General features: G+C 47.6%; 1 protein-coding gene across 3 annotated transcripts; it reads left to right on the top strand.

Annotated features, from left to right (window-relative positions):
- Window positions 1–490: 490 nt before the first annotated feature.
- Window positions 491–8210, top strand: AMHR2 (anti-Mullerian hormone receptor type 2). 3 transcript variants are annotated; one of them, XM_012763646.3, is made up of 11 exons: window positions 491–539; window positions 841–1023; window positions 1264–1455; window positions 1724–1801; window positions 1993–2105; window positions 2213–2443; window positions 5275–5389; window positions 5532–5704; window positions 5909–6056; window positions 6221–6357; window positions 7995–8210. In XM_012763646.3, exons 1-11 carry the CDS (start codon window positions 491–493, stop codon window positions 8208–8210), a joined length of 1635 nt encoding a protein of 544 aa, XP_012619100.2. The 3 variants fall into 3 exon arrangements, with proteins under 3 accessions (XP_012619100.2, XP_075862928.1, XP_075862927.1); XM_076006813.1 differs by lacking the exon at window positions 7995–8210 and having other exon boundaries at window positions 6225–6265; XM_076006812.1 differs by lacking the exons at window positions 5909–6056; window positions 6221–6357.
- Window positions 8211–16378: the final 8168 nt, after the last annotated feature.

Consider the following 16378-nt stretch of genomic DNA (forward strand, 5'->3'; position numbering starts at 1 on the left):
TAGTATCAGCTGTGAAGCCTCCCTCTGCCCACAGAGCTGCAGATCTGAGTCCTGAATATATGGATTAGAGGAGATCTTGGGCAAAGTTGAAGGGCTCAAAGCATTTGGTTTCCAGCCTAACGGGCTGACAGAGTCCAGCACCTTCTTCCAAGGTCAGCAAAGGGCAGAGATTTGAAGTTAGGCATCACTGGATTCTCAGCTGGGCCTCCAAGGCCCCCTCCTCCCACCACACAGAGAAAAGAGGAGGTGGCTGAAGAGAGGAGGATATGAGATTGGTTCTCTGCTCCTCCCTTTCTTTCCCTGCTTTCCCCATACCTCCCTCTCCCCCACAGCAGCCTTCTCCCCCACAGAGACTGGGAGAGGATGAGGGGGGCGGAGTTGGGGACTGAGGGATTGGAAGCCCATGATGCCCTGTATTTGAAGAAAGCTCTGGCCAGGGGCAGCTGTGCTGGCTTATGCTCTCCTCCTCCTGCTGCCATCCTTCAGCAGGATGCTGGGGTCTCTGGGGCTTTGGGCGTTACTTCCCACAGCCGTGCAAGGTAAGTATCTACAGAGGGGCAGGGTCTTTCCATCCACCCAGTGAGGGAAAGGGGCACTTGAAGCAACAGTCACCCCTTTGGGAGAGTGGTGAGTGAGCTGGGTGGGTGAGGGTGAAGGGTAGAGCCATGTGTCCCCAAGGTGGGGGTCAGGTTCCAGGCCTCTGGTGACTCTTTCCTCCTGTAGCTTTACCATACTGACACTGGGAAATGAAACATGTTTTGTCTACTCTTTTGGCCACTATTTTTGCCTCTGCATTCGCTTCCATCTTGAATCCTCCCCTTTCCCTATCCTGGGCCTCAGCACCTCCAAACAGGCGGACCTGTGTGTTCTTTGAGGCCCCCGCAGTGCGGGGAAGCACAAAGACACTGGGAGAACTGCTAGATGCAGGACCAGGCCCCCCCCGGGTTATCCGCTGCCTCTACAGCCACTGCTGCTTTGGGATCTGGAACCTGACCCAAGACCAGGCACAGGTGGAGATGCAAGGTGAATGGCAACGCATATGGCAGGTGATAGCTAGGGTGGGAGACGTGCACATGCTGGGGTGTGGGTGGCAGTGAAGGGGGAAGGGGAGAAATGGAATGTGTGGAGGGAGAGAAAAGCCTATGGGAGATAGAAATGATGCCCCTGATAGAGAAGGGATTTATCTTTTCTGTTCCCAGACCCCACTGCACTGTCTCCCCAACTCCCCCTGTCTCTCCTCTTCCCCTAATCCCACCCCGTCAGGATGCCGAGACAGTGATGAGCCAGGCTGTGAGTCTCTCTACTGTGACCCAAGCCCCCGAGCCCACCCCAGCCCTGGCTCCACTCTCTTCACCTGCTCCTGTGGCACTGACTTCTGCAATGCCAATTACAGCCATCTGCCTCCTCCAGGGAGCCCTGGGACTCCTGGCTCCCAGGGTCCCCAGGCCTCCCCAGGTAGCCACCCGGGGGTGCTAAGCCCAGTGGGGGCTGGGGCCCAGGTTAGGAGGAGAGTTAGAACCAGGGCCAGCTCTCACCCTACCCCCACCCCAAGCTTCCCTCCTCCTGGCCTTGGGAAGTTAGTTGCCCTGGTGACTGGGAGATAAGGGGGCTTGTGACCAGGGTGGGGGTGGGTTAAGAAGCAAGTTCTCTGAGGAGGAGAAGAGCAGCAGAGAGGGGGTTTGGGGCAGGGCTCGCCAGCCTGAGTTCTTGCTTTGATGTCCAGGTGAGTCCATCTGGATGGCACTGGTGCTGCTGGGGCTGTTCCTCCTCCTGCTGTTGTTGCTAGGCAGCATCATCCTGGGTACTAATCCGCCCCATCCCTCCCTTGTGACCCCAAGACACTGCCCAAAGCTCTGATCCCCTCCAGGCACCCTTGACTCCATGGTCCTGGGATCTCTATAACCTACCTCTCACAAAACTCCCTTCTCACAAAGTCCCCTTCCTTGTCCCCATGCATGTACACCTTGACCCTAAGGCTCTTCTCTGTCCCAGCTCTGCTACAGCGAAAGGCCTGCAGAGTGCAAGGTGGGCCAGAGCCAGAGCCAGACGCAGGCAGGGACTGGAGTGAGGAGCTGCCGGAGCTGCCCGAGCTGTGCTTCTCTCAGGTGCCCGAGGGAGGGAGAGAAGGGCTCCTCTGGGCACTCCTGGAGGTTGTGCTGGGGTATCTCTGGTGTATCTCAGAAGCCTGCACCCAGCACAGTGTCCCCACCAGGTAATCCAGGAAGGAGGTCACACAGTGGTGTGGGCCGGGCGGCTGCGAGGTGAGCTGGTAGCGATCAAGGCCTTCCCCGCAAGGGCTGTGGCCCAGTTCCGCGCTGAGAGAGCACTGTATGAACTGCCAGGCCTACAGCATGACCACATTGTCCGCTTTATCACTGCCAGCCGTGGGGGCCCTAGCCCCCTGCCTTCAGGTCCCCTCCTGGTACTGGAACTGCACCCCAAGGTGAGGACAAAGGGATGTATGTGTGTGTGTCTGGGGGTGGGGGCTTCTGCTTTAGATTTTCTCTTCTCTAAAACAATAAAAACAATTGTATTCTTTTTATTACATAAACAATACATGTTAATGTTTTTTTTCATGTTAATATTTCTAACACATAAAATATAAATAAGGGCTGGGCAAGGTGGCTCACGCCTGTAATCCTAGCACTCTGGGAGGCCGAGGCGGGCAGATTGCTCGAGGTCAGGAGTTTGAAACCAGTCTGAGCAAGAACGAGACCCCGTCTCTACTATAAATAGAAAGAAATTAATTGGCCAACTAATATATATAGAAAAAAAAAAATTAGCCAGGCATGGTGGCGCATGCCTGTAGTCCCAGCTACTCAGGAGGCTGAGGCAGGAGGATTGCTTGAGCCCAGGAGTTTGAGATTGCTATGAGCTAGGCTGATGCCAGGGCACTCACTCTAGGCTGGGCAACAAAGCGAGACTCTGTCTCAAATAAAATAAAATAAATATATATATAAATAAGGAAAGGAAGAAATCAAAACAATTCATATTCCCAACCTTAAAGAAATACCATTTTTGGCCGGGCGAGGTGGCTCCTACTTGTAATCCTAGCACTCTGGGAGGCTGAGGCGGGCGGATTGCTAGAGGTCAGGAGTTTGAAACCAGCCTGACCATGAGCGGGACCCTGTCTCTACTATAAATAGAAAGAAATTAATTGACTAACTAATATATATATATAGAAAAAATTAGCCAGGCATGGTGGCGCATGCCTGTAGTTCCAGCTACTCGGGAGGCTAAGGCAGGAGGATTGCTTAAGCCCAGGAGTTTGAGGTTGCTGTGAGCTAGGCTGATGCCAGGGCACTCACTCTAGCCTGGGCAACAAAGCAAGACTCTGTCTCAAAAAAAAAAAAAAAAAAGAAATACCATTGTTAAAGAAATACCTGCAGGCATAGCCCTCCGAACTCATTCATATGTTCATTTAACAAGTATTTATGAACTATATATCAGGCACTGTGCTAGATGCCTTTACAGATTTTTTAGACTAATGGGGAGACAGAAATGGATCAAGTAAACACAAAATAAGTGTCAAATGTCAAGTGTGCTAAGTGGTAAAAGAGAGGGGCCACAGTACTATAAGAGAGAATAGTAAGATGTGACTCGAGGGGGAGCACAATGAGCAATAAGGGAGAAGAGGAAGAGGCAGCCCACACCAGGCCTTATGGGCCTGCTAAAGATTCAGGACTTTTTTTGGTTTCTATACCATTTCCCTTCTACTTTATGCTAGGCATTGCACTAGGCAATGTAAACACAACACATTTTCATATTTAACCTTCACAAATATCAGGAAAGATTTTAGAATTCCAGGAATAAAAATTAAAAACATAAACACACTATGAGGTAGGAATTATTATCCAGATGAGGCTCAGAAAAGGAAAGTCATTTGCTAGGATCTGCGTGACTGTGGAGGCTCCTTGTCATTGTGTCTGTTGCCTCCTGTTTACCCTCCATCAGGACTTTGTGTCTGTCCATGCAAGGAAGAGCTCCCCAAAGCTAACCCCTTCACCTCATTGTATGTAGTTCAACCTCTTTCTGTACCCAGTGCAGTGGCCCCTCCCTGGATCAGCACCTATAGCTCCTCCACCTCTGAAATCTTCTAGAAAGTTCCCTCTTTAACTATGTAGCTCCTGGCTCAGCTCAAAAACCACTGTCTTTGTTTGTTTAACTTTCTCTGACTTTCCAGGCAGTTAGTTGTTCTTGCTTTATGCCCCATGGTACCTGGTTAATTTTCCTATCATGAGGTTTACTGCATTCTGTGTTTATGTTATCATTTTCTCTTATCTGTCCCTGAGCCATCGCAGTGTCTGAGCACAGTTGCTGGCACACTGAAGGTGCTCAATAATTGTTGCATGAGGCACTGTGTTACTCTTTTCCCTCCAATTCCACTTGCTCCCCACCTGCTGCTTCGCTATCCACTGGCTCTACCCGTCAATATCTACGTAGGCCTGACACCTCAGGCAAGGTGGTGCATGAGAGATGCCCCAGCTAGCTTACCCTGCCTCCTGTTTCTGTCTTTGCCCCACGTCTTCAGAGTCAGTATAAGGTGGTGGTCAATAGCAAGTGACCCTTGAGTCAGACTGCTTGGGATTCAAGCTCCAAGATTCTCTCTCACCAACTGACTTCAAGCAAGTTTACTTAGCTCTCTCTAAAGCTCCCCATCTGTAAAATGGGAGTGATAAGAGTATCTGTCTCCTAAGGTTGTCAGGAAGATTACAGGGGGCCACATGCACAGGGCCTGGACCACAGTAAATGCTCAGTACGTTTGACCTAGAGTTACTATTTTTCATGTCAATCTGACTGATGGACATTTTCACTTTTCTACAGCATGTTCTTTTTTTTTTTTCTTTTTCCCCTGAGACAGTCTCTGCTCTGTTGCCCTGGGTAGAGTGCAACGGTGTCATTGTTGCTCAATGCAACCTCAAACCCTTGGGCTCAAGCAATCCTCCTGTCTTAGCCTCCCAAGTAGCTGGGACTACAGTCCTGCGCCACGACACCCGGCTAATTTTCCTATTTTTAGTAGAGACTGGATCTTATTCTTGCTCTGGCTGGTCTTGAACTCCTGAACTCCAGCGATCCTCCTGCCTCAGCCTCCCAGAGTGCTAGGATTACAAGCATGAGCCGCCACATCCAGCCCCCTGCCTGTCGTCTTGTCCTGAATCTGTCAGTGTGTCTGCTGGGGAGATGCAAGAAGCCTGTCAATTGATCTCTGCTCCCTGAGATGGAGCAGCCACCTCCAGCTTTGTGTGCCACCCTCTTCTCTCTGCTTTTCCCCAGGGCTCCCTGTGCCACTACTTGACTCAGCACACAAATGACTGGGGGAGTTCCCTGCGGATGGCACTGTCCCTGGCCCAGGGCCTGGCATTTCTCCATGAGGAGCGCTGGCAGAATGGTGGGTGAGATGGGTACAGGAAACCAGGGGAGTCAGCAGCCATGCTACTATGTTTATGATTGTCCCTTAGCTTGGATGGGAAGGATTGGGTCAAAAGAGGGGAAGAAGATCCATATCCCTTCAACCTTAGATTCTCCCACAGGCCACTATAAACCAGGTATTGCCCACCGAGATCTGAGCAGCCAGAATGTGCTCATTCGGGAAGATGGGTCATGTGCCATTGGAGACCTGGGTCTTGCCTTGGTGCTCCCTGGCCTGACCCAGCCCTCTGCCTGGGCCCCTACTCAACCGCAAAGCCCAGCTGCCATCATGGAGGTAAGTACTCTGGATTAGGGTGAGGCCCAGGATGATGGTGGTGCTGTTGATGGAGATGTGACCATTACTGTGGCAACAGTACAGAAGTACCTACAGCATTTGGGAAATTGCTAAGTCTATTGGTGGGGGGATGTTGCATGGACCAGTGCTGCAATGAGGGTTGCCACATAGATGATTCTTGGCCCCTCACACCTTGATCATCAGGCTGGCACTCAAAGGTACATGGCACCAGAGCTCTTGGACAAGACTCTGGACCTACAGGACTGGGGCACGGCCCTCCGGCGAGCTGATATTTACTCTCTGGCTCTGCTCCTATGGGAGATCCTGAGCCGCTGTCCAGATTTGAGGCCTGGTAAGGACAGATGGAATAGTCCCCCCCACTCCTCGTTCCCTATCCACCCATTCTAGGCTCACCCACCACCTGACCTAGTCCCTAGAAAGCTCTGATCTTCTCCCCCTTGGCCTCTGGACAAGGGAAGCACCCCCAGGGCTAACTGGCACCTATCCCCTATACAGACAGCAGACCACCACCCTTCCAACTGGCCTACGAGGCAGAACTAGGCAGTACCCCCACCACCTGTGAGCTGTGGACCTTGGCAGTGGAGGAGAGGAGGCGTCCCTACATCCCATCCACCTGGTGCTGCTTTGTCACAGTAAGAGGCCCAGGCTGGGGCTGTGGACCTGGAGAGTGGGAGCTGGGCATGGGTTTCAAGGACTTCCCTGTCAGAGTCAGTCCATCTACTTCTTTTTTTTTTTTTTTTGAGACAGAGTCTCACTCTGTTTCCCGAGCTAGAGTGCCGTGATGTCAGCCTAGCTCACAGCAACCTCAAACTCCTGGGCTCAAGCAATCCTTCTGCCTCAGCCTCCCAAGTAGCTGGGACTACAGGCATGTGCCACCATGCCCGGCTAATTTTTTCTGTATTTTTAGTTGGCCAATTATTTTCTTTCTATTTTTAGTAGAGACGGAGTCTCGTTCTGCTCAGGCTGGTTTTGAACTCCTGACCTTGAGTAATCCACCCAACTCGGCCTCCCAGAGTGCTAGGATTACAGGCGTGAGCCACCACGCCCGGCCCAGTCCATTTACTTCTATCTCTTGTCATTCTTCCACCAATCCTTGGTTCATGTTTAGCTGGAAGTGGGCAAACTTTCTCTGACCCTCAGTCCATCCTTTTCATATTCTCTCTTTTTTTTTTTTTTTGTCACCCTACAAGAACTTTGACTAACAGTCCATCCATTTCCACACTAGGTCTCACACAGCCCATTCCATCCACCTGAGACACACACCTTCCTCCTGCTCAGCCTTGCGCCATCTGTCTCTATCTTCTTCACCATCAGTTAGTCCTATTCCTCAGTTCTCTTCTCTGGGAAGCCCTCCCTAGCTTTGCCCTCAAAATTATGCCTTTCCTGGTACAGTGGAGCCAAAAATTTAGTCCAATAACTCCTTGTTCTCTCTTACACATCCATGTTTCTGCTGTGACCCAATAAAAGCAAGCTCTAGGTATAAAAGCTTAAAGCAGGGCCGGGCGCAGTGGCTTATGCCTGTAATCCTAGCACTCTGGGAGGCCGAGGCGGGTGGATTGCTTGAGGTCAGGAGTTCGAAACCAGCCTGAGCAAGAGGGAGATCTCGTCTCTACTATAAATATAAATTAATTGGCTAACTAATATATATAGAAAAAATTAGCCAGGCATGATGGTGCATGCCTGTAGTCCCAGCTACTCGGGAGGTTGAGGCAGAAGGATTGCTTGAGCCCAGGAGTTTGAGGTTGCTGTGAGCTAGGCTGACGCCACGGCACTCACTCTCTAGCCCGGGCAACAGAGTGAGACTCTGTCTCAAAAAAAATAAATAAATAAAATACAATAAAAAGCTTAAAGCAATAGCCTCACAGTGAAAATTCAGGGGTCTGCTCAAATAATTTCCTAACACAATTTCTCCTGCTTTTCTCCTGCTACCTGGTCTGAAATTTCCACTGTGTCTGTTGGGTTAGATAACAGAAACCAGACATTGTTTACTGAAAACCCTCATTGCCTGAGAGGAAGAAGAGTAATTTCCCATCAGCATGTTAAGATGTCAGAGGATAAGGTAGACTGTATGGAAAGCACCCAGAGAGCCTGTCTCATAGAGAAGAAGACTCAGGGCTGGATTTCAGTGAGGGGAAAGGGAGAAAGGCTCCAGGAAGGATCAGAAGTAGAGTGTTGAAAACAAGAGAGTGATGGATATTGAAATGCCTTTTAACCCTGAGGGCTGCTCAAGATTCTACGATCAAACCTGCTTTCTGGTCATTCCTCCCAGGACCCTGGTGGGCTGAGAGAACTCTTAGAGGACTGTTGGGATGCAGACCCAGAAGCGCGGTTGACAGCGGAATGCGTACAGCAGCGCCTGGCTGCCCTGGCCCATCCTCAGGAGGCCCACTCCTTCCTAGAGGGCTATCCACACAGCTGCCCACATCTCTGCCAAGAAGACTGTACTTCAACTCCTGCTCCTGCCATCCTCCCCTGTGGGCCTTAGTTGAGTGTGTGCCACTTCAGTGTTCAGCAAGGCCCTTGCTGCAGAAATCCTCAACTTGCCTGGACCCTTTATATGTGTAAATATGCAGTTCATGTGTAATCTATGTGCATGCAAGCATAAATATGGTGATCATGTACCTGTTTGGTCTTCCTCACCACTGCCTTTTCCACTTGCTGAATCCTTGGATCCTTCTGTGGGCATCCAGCTGACAGCACATCTGAGCAGTGACCAGGGATAGGTGTACACAGGAAAGAGAATAAAGTCAGCCTCCCGACTTGTGTCCTTGGGCATTCCTCATTTCTTGTGATCCTGGGACCCTCTTTTCTCTCTTTTCCTTCTCCTCTACCAACTTTTTTTTTTGTTTGTTTGTTTGTTTTTTTTTTTTTTTTGAGACAGAGTCTCACTTTGTTGTCCAGGCTAGAGTGAGTGCCGTGGCGTCACCCTAGCTCACAGCAACCTCAAACTCCTGGGCTCGAGTGATCCTTCTGCCTCAGCCTCCCGAGTAGCTGGGACTACAGGCATGCGCCACTATGCCCGGCTAATTTTTTTTATATATATATATCAGTTGGCCAATCAATTTCTTTCTATTTATAGTAGAGACGGGGTCTCGCTCTTGCTCAGGCTGGTTTTGAACTCCTGACCTTGAGCAATCCACCCGCCTCGGCCTCCCAAGAGCTAGGATTACAGGCGTGAGCCACCGCGCCCGGCTTGTTTGTTTTTTTGAGACAGAGTCTCACTGTGTTGCCCTGGCTAGAGTGCCATGGCATCAGCCTAGCTCACAGCAACCTCAAACTCCTGGGCTCAGGTAATCCTTCTGCCTCAGCCTCCCAAGTAGCTGGGACTTCAGGCATGCACCACCATGCTTAGCCAATTTTTTCTATATATTTTAGTTGTCCAATTAATTTCTTTCTATTTATAGTAGAGATGGGGTCTCGCTCTTGCTCAGGCTAGTTTTGAACTCCTGACCTTGAGCAATCCACCTGCCTTGGTCTTCCAAACCAACATGCATTTTTAAATGGTGGGATCTCATGCTGGGCACTGGAGAAAGAAGGGTGAACGCAATGAAATCACTGCCCTGAGGTGCTCAGAGACCTGTAACTCACATTGTTACGGTCCTGTACAGTGTCCTGGGGTAACAGCAGAGGCTTGAGCAGGAAGGCTTCACAGAAAACAGGATGCTTGAGCTAGGTCTTGAATGAGCAAGAGTTTCCCAGGTGTACCGGGAGCAGCAGAGCATTTCCAGCCCAGTGAGGCATGGTAGCATGCAGTACAAGTAAGTACAAGTAATCTGGATAGCGAGGTCTAGAGTGTGGTGGGGAGAGGAGAGAAGACATGGAGAACTATAGGCAATGCCTTGTAACCCCTGCTAAGAAGTTCTTCCTCATTTCCTGTGTTTGTGTGTGTGTGTGTGTGTGTGTGTGTTTCTTTACTGGCTTTTCTTTCCTACACAAGTCCCCTTTAACACTGGGTGACCCTCAAGGTCAGCCCAATTACAGGTGCCTGGTTTACAGCCCTAGTTCAATTTCTAACTACCCTTGGGCAAGTTATTTTCTCCCTCTGGGCTGCAGGTTTCTCTTTTGCTAAATAAGAGGATTGGAGGCATTCTGACCTAACTCTCAGAGGCATGATGGGGGGGCTTCGAGTTTACTACAACAGGATTGTTTCTTGCTCTGTGACCAACTAGCTCTGTGTCCTTGAACAAGTTACTTAACCCTTTATTATCACTGTTACCCACAGGGGTAAAAAGACAAAAGAAAGAGAGAGAAAAAAAAAGAATACTTTAAATCTCACTTTCGTCATTTATAGAATATGAATAAAAACATATCTAGCCTGCTTGCAGAGTCAATTCAGGGCAATAAAGGAGAGGTGACAGGTCTTGCCCAGTACCTGGCCTCAGTGGACACTCTGAAAATGGCAGCAGTCATGACTGATGCTGAGATCATCTCTAGCCCTTTTCTAGCTTGGTTGTTCTAGAGTTTCAGGATTAGGCTCTGGAGAACCTATATACTTTTGAGCCCTGAGACTTCACCTTCAGACCCAGATCTTCAATTCTCTACAAGACACCATCACTTGAATATGTAGCCACCACTTGAAACTAAACATGTGCAATCTAAGCTCCTGCGTTCTCATTACCAACAGGTCTGCCTTCCCTTCCTCCCTAATTCTCAATGATCCCAAGTTTCTCTTAGTCCTAGAGGATGCCAACCAGGATAGTGCTCTTGTCCCTCATATGACCCAACCCAGCTCACCCACACCCAGTCAGTTCTTGTCCCTCTTATGACTCAGCCCATCTCACCCCCACCCAGTAAGTTCTTGTCCCTCATATGACCCAACCCAGCTCACCCACACACAGTCAGTTCTTGTCCTTCCTATAACCCAGGCCCTCTCACCCACATCCAGTCAGTTCTTGTTCCTCCTATGACCAAGCCCATCCCACCACACCCAGTCAGCTCTTGAGCCCCACTGGAGCTGCCTGGGCAGGGCATGCCTCTGGTCACCAGCGTCCTTTTCTTCCTCGTAGGCCTAGCAGGCCCCACTACTGCAATTACCTCTGGGCAGCTTAGTTTTTCCCCAATCTAGGCTAAGCACCACTCTCTGGATAATCTTTAAACACAACTTTCATTATTATGTCTCACCTCTGCTCAACAGCCTGTTGAGTTTTCCATGAATAATTCCATGAGCACCATTTATAGAGGAGGAAACTAAGGGCTCAGAGAAATTGAGAAATGTGTCTAAGGTAACATAGCTTTTAAATAACAAAGCAAGAAGGCAGTTCATTTGTGTATCAGCCAGGAGGGACATGTTGAGGTTGGCATACACATCTAGGACAGTAATGACCATGGCTTCCCCCACTTTGACGAAACTTCAGATGTATGGTCTCCTGGCCAGGTGTCTGAAGTTTCATATTGTTGGAGCATTTATTGTATCACTGGCTGTTGCAGCTCTCTATGAGTTTGCTATGGCTTAACCAAGAAAGAAGGCATATACAAATTTCTACAGAAATTATGATTCTATGAAAAATTTTGAAGAGATGAGGAAGGCTGATATCTTTTAGAGTACAAAGTGATTTTGGAATGTAAAGAATTTCTTTGGATTGATTTACAGAGAAGTTTTTCACTAACCTGTGTTCCTGAGCTCTGAATATGTGGGCTCAGGAATAGTTTCTCTTGATAAATAAACAATTAAAAACTGCTGTGAAAAAAAAAAACAAAGCAAGGATTTTCAGCGACTAAAAATGACGTTTTTCTGGCCGGGTGCCTTGGCTCACACCTATAATCCTAGCACTCTGGGAGGCCAAGGTGGGCGAATCCCTCAAGGTCAGGAGTTTGAAACCAGCCTGAGCAGGAGCAAGACCTCATCTCTACTAAAAATAGAAAAAAATTAAATGGCCAACTAAAAATATGTAGAAAAAATTAGCCGGGCATGGTGGCACATGCCTGTAGTCCCAGCTACTCAGGAGGCTGAGGCAGAAGGATCACCTGAGCCCAGGAGTTTGAGGTTGCTGTGAGCTAGGCTGAAGCCACACACTCTAGCCTGGGCAACACAGTGAGACTCTGTCTCAAAAAACAAAAACAAACAAACAAACAAAAAACTATGATCATATACCAAACTTCAGCGGGGCCATAAATACAAAGATAAGGGGAAGGTTGTGGTAAGTATTACAATTTTTACTTGTAGTATTTTTGAGTGGGTGAGTTGTAATATGTTGTTTTTAGTTTTTTGAGACAGAGTCTTCATCTGTTGCTGGGCTTAGAGTTGAGTGTCATAGCCTCAGCCTAGCTCATAGCAACCTCAAACTCCTGGGCTCAAGTGATCCTCCTGCCTCAGCCTCCCAAGCAGCTGGGGTTACAGGTGCACACCACCATCCCTGGCTAATTTTTTTTTTTGTTCTTATTTTTAGTTGTCTGGCTAATTTTTTCTATTTTTAGTAGAGACAGGTCTCACTCTTTTTTTTTTTTTTTTGAGACAGAGTCTCGCTTTGTTGCCCAGGCTAGAGTGCCATGGCATCAGCCTAGCTCACAGCAACCTCAAACTCCTGGGCTCAAGCAATCCTATTGCCTCAGTAGCTGGGACTACAGGCATGCGCCACCATGCCCGGCTAATTTTTTCTATATATATTAGTTGGCCAATGAATTTCTTTCTATTTATAGTAGAGAAGGGGTCTCCCTATTGCTCAGGCTGGTTTCAAACTCCTGCCCTCGAGCAATCCGCCCACCTCGGCCTTCCAGAGTGCTAGGATTACAGGCGTGAACCACCACAACTGGCCAGATCTCACTCTTGCTCAGGCTGGTCTCCAACTCCTCAGCTCAAATGATCCACCCACCTCTCCTCAGCTTCCCAGAGTTCTAGGATTACAGGTGTGGGCCACCACACCCACACCCTGCCAAGTTGTAATATATTATATTGAAGGATCACTAACAAAAAAGCCAAGCCGGGTGCGGTGGCTTATGACTGTAATCCTAGCACTCTGGGAGGCCGAGGTGGGCAGATTGCTTGATGTTAAGAGTTCGAAATCAACTTGAGCAGGAGCGAGACCTCCGTCTCTACTATAAGTAGAAAGAAATTAATTGGCCAACTAATATATATATATACAAAAAACATTAGCCGGGCATGGTGGCGCATGCCTGTAGTCCCAGCTATTCAGGAGGCTGAGGCAGCAGGATTGCTTGAGCCCAGGAGTTTGAGGTTGATGTGAGCTAGGCTGATGCCATGGCACTCACTCTAGCCTGGGCAACACAGTGAGACTCTGTCTCAAAAAAACAAAAAAGCCAGAAAACCTAGATTATAGTCTTGGCTCTCCTGTGAACTCTTAGAAATGTTCATGTATTTTTTTTCTCAGGAAGTCGAATGAATGATTCTTCAAGTCATTTCCAACCCTATAGTTTCATGATTCTGTGATAAAATATGAGACTCTCAATTGTGAAGATGACATCACCAAATCCTAGCTTAGGATGGTCTTGCTATGATTAGTGACTTCATGCTTCTGGAGATGTGTCATGCATGTAAACAAACTTTTTAGAAACTTGAAAACAACAATCTATGAATAGAGGTGCACTCAGGGGAGCCAAGCTGCAGGACTTAAGGGGAAGAAGACTTACTTTCACTGTCCACTTCTTTTTCGCCTCTTGAGTTTTGAACTGTTTGCATGTTTTGTCTATGAAAACTAAGCATTTACTTATTAATTTAAAAAAGCCTATTCCTATATTCTTAGGGAAAAAAAAAGACTAGATGGAAATATACCAAAACAATAGTGATTCTCTTTTTTTTTTTTTTTTTTTTTTGAGACAGAGTCTCACTTTTTTGCCTGGGCTAGAGTGCTGTGGCATCAGCCTTGCTCACAGCAACCTCAAACTCCTGGGCTCAAGCTATCCTCCTGCCTCAGCCTTCCGGGTAGCTGGGATTATAGGCATGCGCCACCATGCCCGGCTAATATTTTCCTATATATTTTTAGTTGGCCAATTAATTTCTTTCTATCTTTAGTAGAGATGGGGTCTTGTTCTTTTTTTTTTTTTTTTTTTTTTCTGAGACAGAGTCTCCCTTTGTTGCCCAGGCTAGAGTGAGTGTCCTGGTGTCAGCCTAGCTCACAGCAACCTCAAACTCCTGGGCTCAAACGATCCTCCTGCCTCAGCCTCCTGAGTAGCTGGGACTACAGGCATGTGCCACCATGCCCCGCTAATTTTTTCTATATATATTAGTTGGTCAATGAGTTTCTTTCTATTTATAGTAGAGACAGGGTCTCGCTCTTGTTCAGGCTGGTTTCGAATTCCTGACCTTGAGCAATCCGCCCGCCTTGGCCTCCCAGAATGCTAGGATTACAGGCGTGAACCATGGCACCTGGCCTATAGATCCAATCATTCTTTGGTTGATGTTATCTCAAAAGGAGTTTGCTTTTTCTTTCTACTTTTCTATGCTTTCCAACTGCTCTTTAATTCTCAGGTATTACCTGTAGAATTTGAGGAAAGCATGTAGACAAATTTTTTTTTTTTTTTTTTTTGAGACAGAGTCTTATTCTATTGCCCAGGCTAGAGTGCCAAGGTGTCAGCCTCGCTCACAGCAACCTCAAACTCCTGGGCTCAAGCGATCCTCTGGCCTCAGACTCCCGGGTAGCTGGGACTACAGGCGTGTGCCACCATGCCTGGCTTATTTTTTCTATATTTTTAGTTGGCCAATTAACTTCTTTCTATTTTTAGTAGAGATGGGGTCTCACTCTTGCTCAGGTTGGTTTCCAACTCCTGACTTTGAGCGATCCACCCGCCTCAGCCTCCCAGAGTGCTAGGATTACAGGCGTGAGCCACCATGCCCAGCGTAGACTAATTTATTATCACCAAAAAATATTCCTTGGAAAACCACATGTGACTATCTTTACGACTTATGAACATAACTTGTAGCATAGTTTGTGCTTATTGATATATTGTTTGGGAAAGTTATTTTACTTTTGAGTAAAATGGTAACTGAAAGCATGGAGGATGTGGAGAAACAGTTTATATGCCTTCTGATTCCTTTATAGCCCCCAGTTCAGGACTTTACATGCCACTTGGTCGACTGGCCTGATTCCTGGGTTCCTGATCTGATTTGCTACTTACTAGGGTGGAACCGGCAATTAAGTTCCTTTTCCTTTTTTTTTTTTTTTTTTGAGACAGAGTTTCACTTTGTTGCCTAGGCTAGAGTGAGTGCCATGGCGTCAGCCTAGCTCACAGCAACCTCAAACTCCTGGGCTCAAGCGATCCTTCTGTCTCAGCCTCCCAAGTAGCTGGGACTACAGGCATGAGCCACCATGCCCGGCTAATTTTTTCTATATATATTAGTTGGCCAATTAGTTTCTTTCTATTTATAGTAGAGACGGGGTCTCACTCTTGCTCAGGTTGGTTTCGAACTCCTGACCTCGAGCAATCTACCCGCCTCGGCCTCCCAGAGAGCTAGGATTACAGGTGTGAGCCACCGCGCCCGGCCTCCTTTTCCTTTCTGAGCCTCATTTCCTCATGTATACAAAGAAGGTGCCAGTCACTTGTGATGCACTCAGGTGGTTTTTTACTTAAAGCTTTTTGATCAACAGACCTAATAGGAAAAGAATGAAGAACTCATATAACAACACATATTTGGTCCTGTGCCACAGTTCTAAGCCTTCGCTTATCTGCCATAGGGCTACCTACAGTTCTTAGAAGGCAAATAACATGTGTTTCATACTGCTTCACATATCTATAGTACCTGTCTCAGGTCTGCAGAAATATCTAACAAATAGTCTATAGTCTTAACTTCTTCCCTGAATGTCCGCTTCACCTTCTTCTACTCATTGAAATGCACCTTGTTGTTTTTGGTGTTGTAGCTGTTTTTTTCTTTCATATACCCTGGAGGAGAGGTATATATGTATTTTCTTTTCTTTTTTTTTAAATTTTTTTGAGATAGGGTCTCATTCTGTCGCCTGGGCTAGAGCACAGTGTCGTCATCATAGCTCACTGCAACCTCAAAACCCTGGGCTCAAGGAATCCTCCGGCCTCAGCCTCTTGAGTACCTGGAACTACAGGCACATGCCTCTGTGCCTGGCTACTTTTTAAAGTTATTTTTCACAGACAGGGTCTCACTATGTTGTTTAGGCTGGTCTCAAACTCCTGGTCTCAAGCAATCCTCCCACCTCAGCCTCCCAAAGTTGTGTTTTCTTTTTTTGTTCAGTATTGCTTCCAGACTACCTTCCATCTTTCTCCCTCAAAAACCCAAACTTCTGTGAAACACATGCCATCAGACCATACCACTAGCTACTTCACCATGTGGTGGCCATTCACTGACCTCCTGGCACTCCTTATTTGTTAAAGATTTTAACATCTGGTTCTCAGTTTTCTTCTTTTCATCATTACTTTTATCATCATTCTTGGTAACTTCAGTCACCCTGTAGATAATCTCTTTAATCCTTTGATCTTAACCTTTTTATTTTCAACAAGATTTTCCTGAACTACCTCAGCCACCAAGATCTCAGTTTTTCATGCATTCCACTCTATGGATACCAACTCCTACCTTTCTAGCTCACTAGAGAGCTAGAGACTCTAGAGATCAACCACTGGGACACCAATCCCAGCAAATTGACTTTGTTACTTTGTTGTTGTTGTTTGAGACAGAGTCTTGCTGGGTCTCCCAGGCTAGAATACGGAGGCATGATTATAGCTCACTGTAACCTT

Source organism: Microcebus murinus, chromosome 10, assembly GCF_040939455.1.
Source record: "Microcebus murinus isolate Inina chromosome 10, M.murinus_Inina_mat1.0, whole genome shotgun sequence".
Lineage (NCBI taxonomy): Eukaryota > Metazoa > Chordata > Mammalia > Primates > Cheirogaleidae > Microcebus > Microcebus murinus.

What these genes read in the sequence shown, in the direction of transcription:
- AMHR2 (XM_012763646.3), top strand. Translation starts at nt 491, where the DNA reads ATGCTGGGGTCTCTGGGGCTTTGGGCGTTACTTCCCACAGCCGTGCAA. An exon ending in GCTAGGCAGCATCATCCTGG is followed by an intron (nt 1,802 to 1,992) that starts GTACTAATCCGC and finishes TCTCTGTCCCAG; the next exon opens with CTCTGCTACAGCGAAAGGCC. An exon ending in CTGTCCAGATTTGAGGCCTG is followed by an intron (nt 6,057 to 6,220) that starts GTAAGGACAGAT and finishes TCCCCTATACAG; the next exon opens with ACAGCAGACCACCACCCTTC.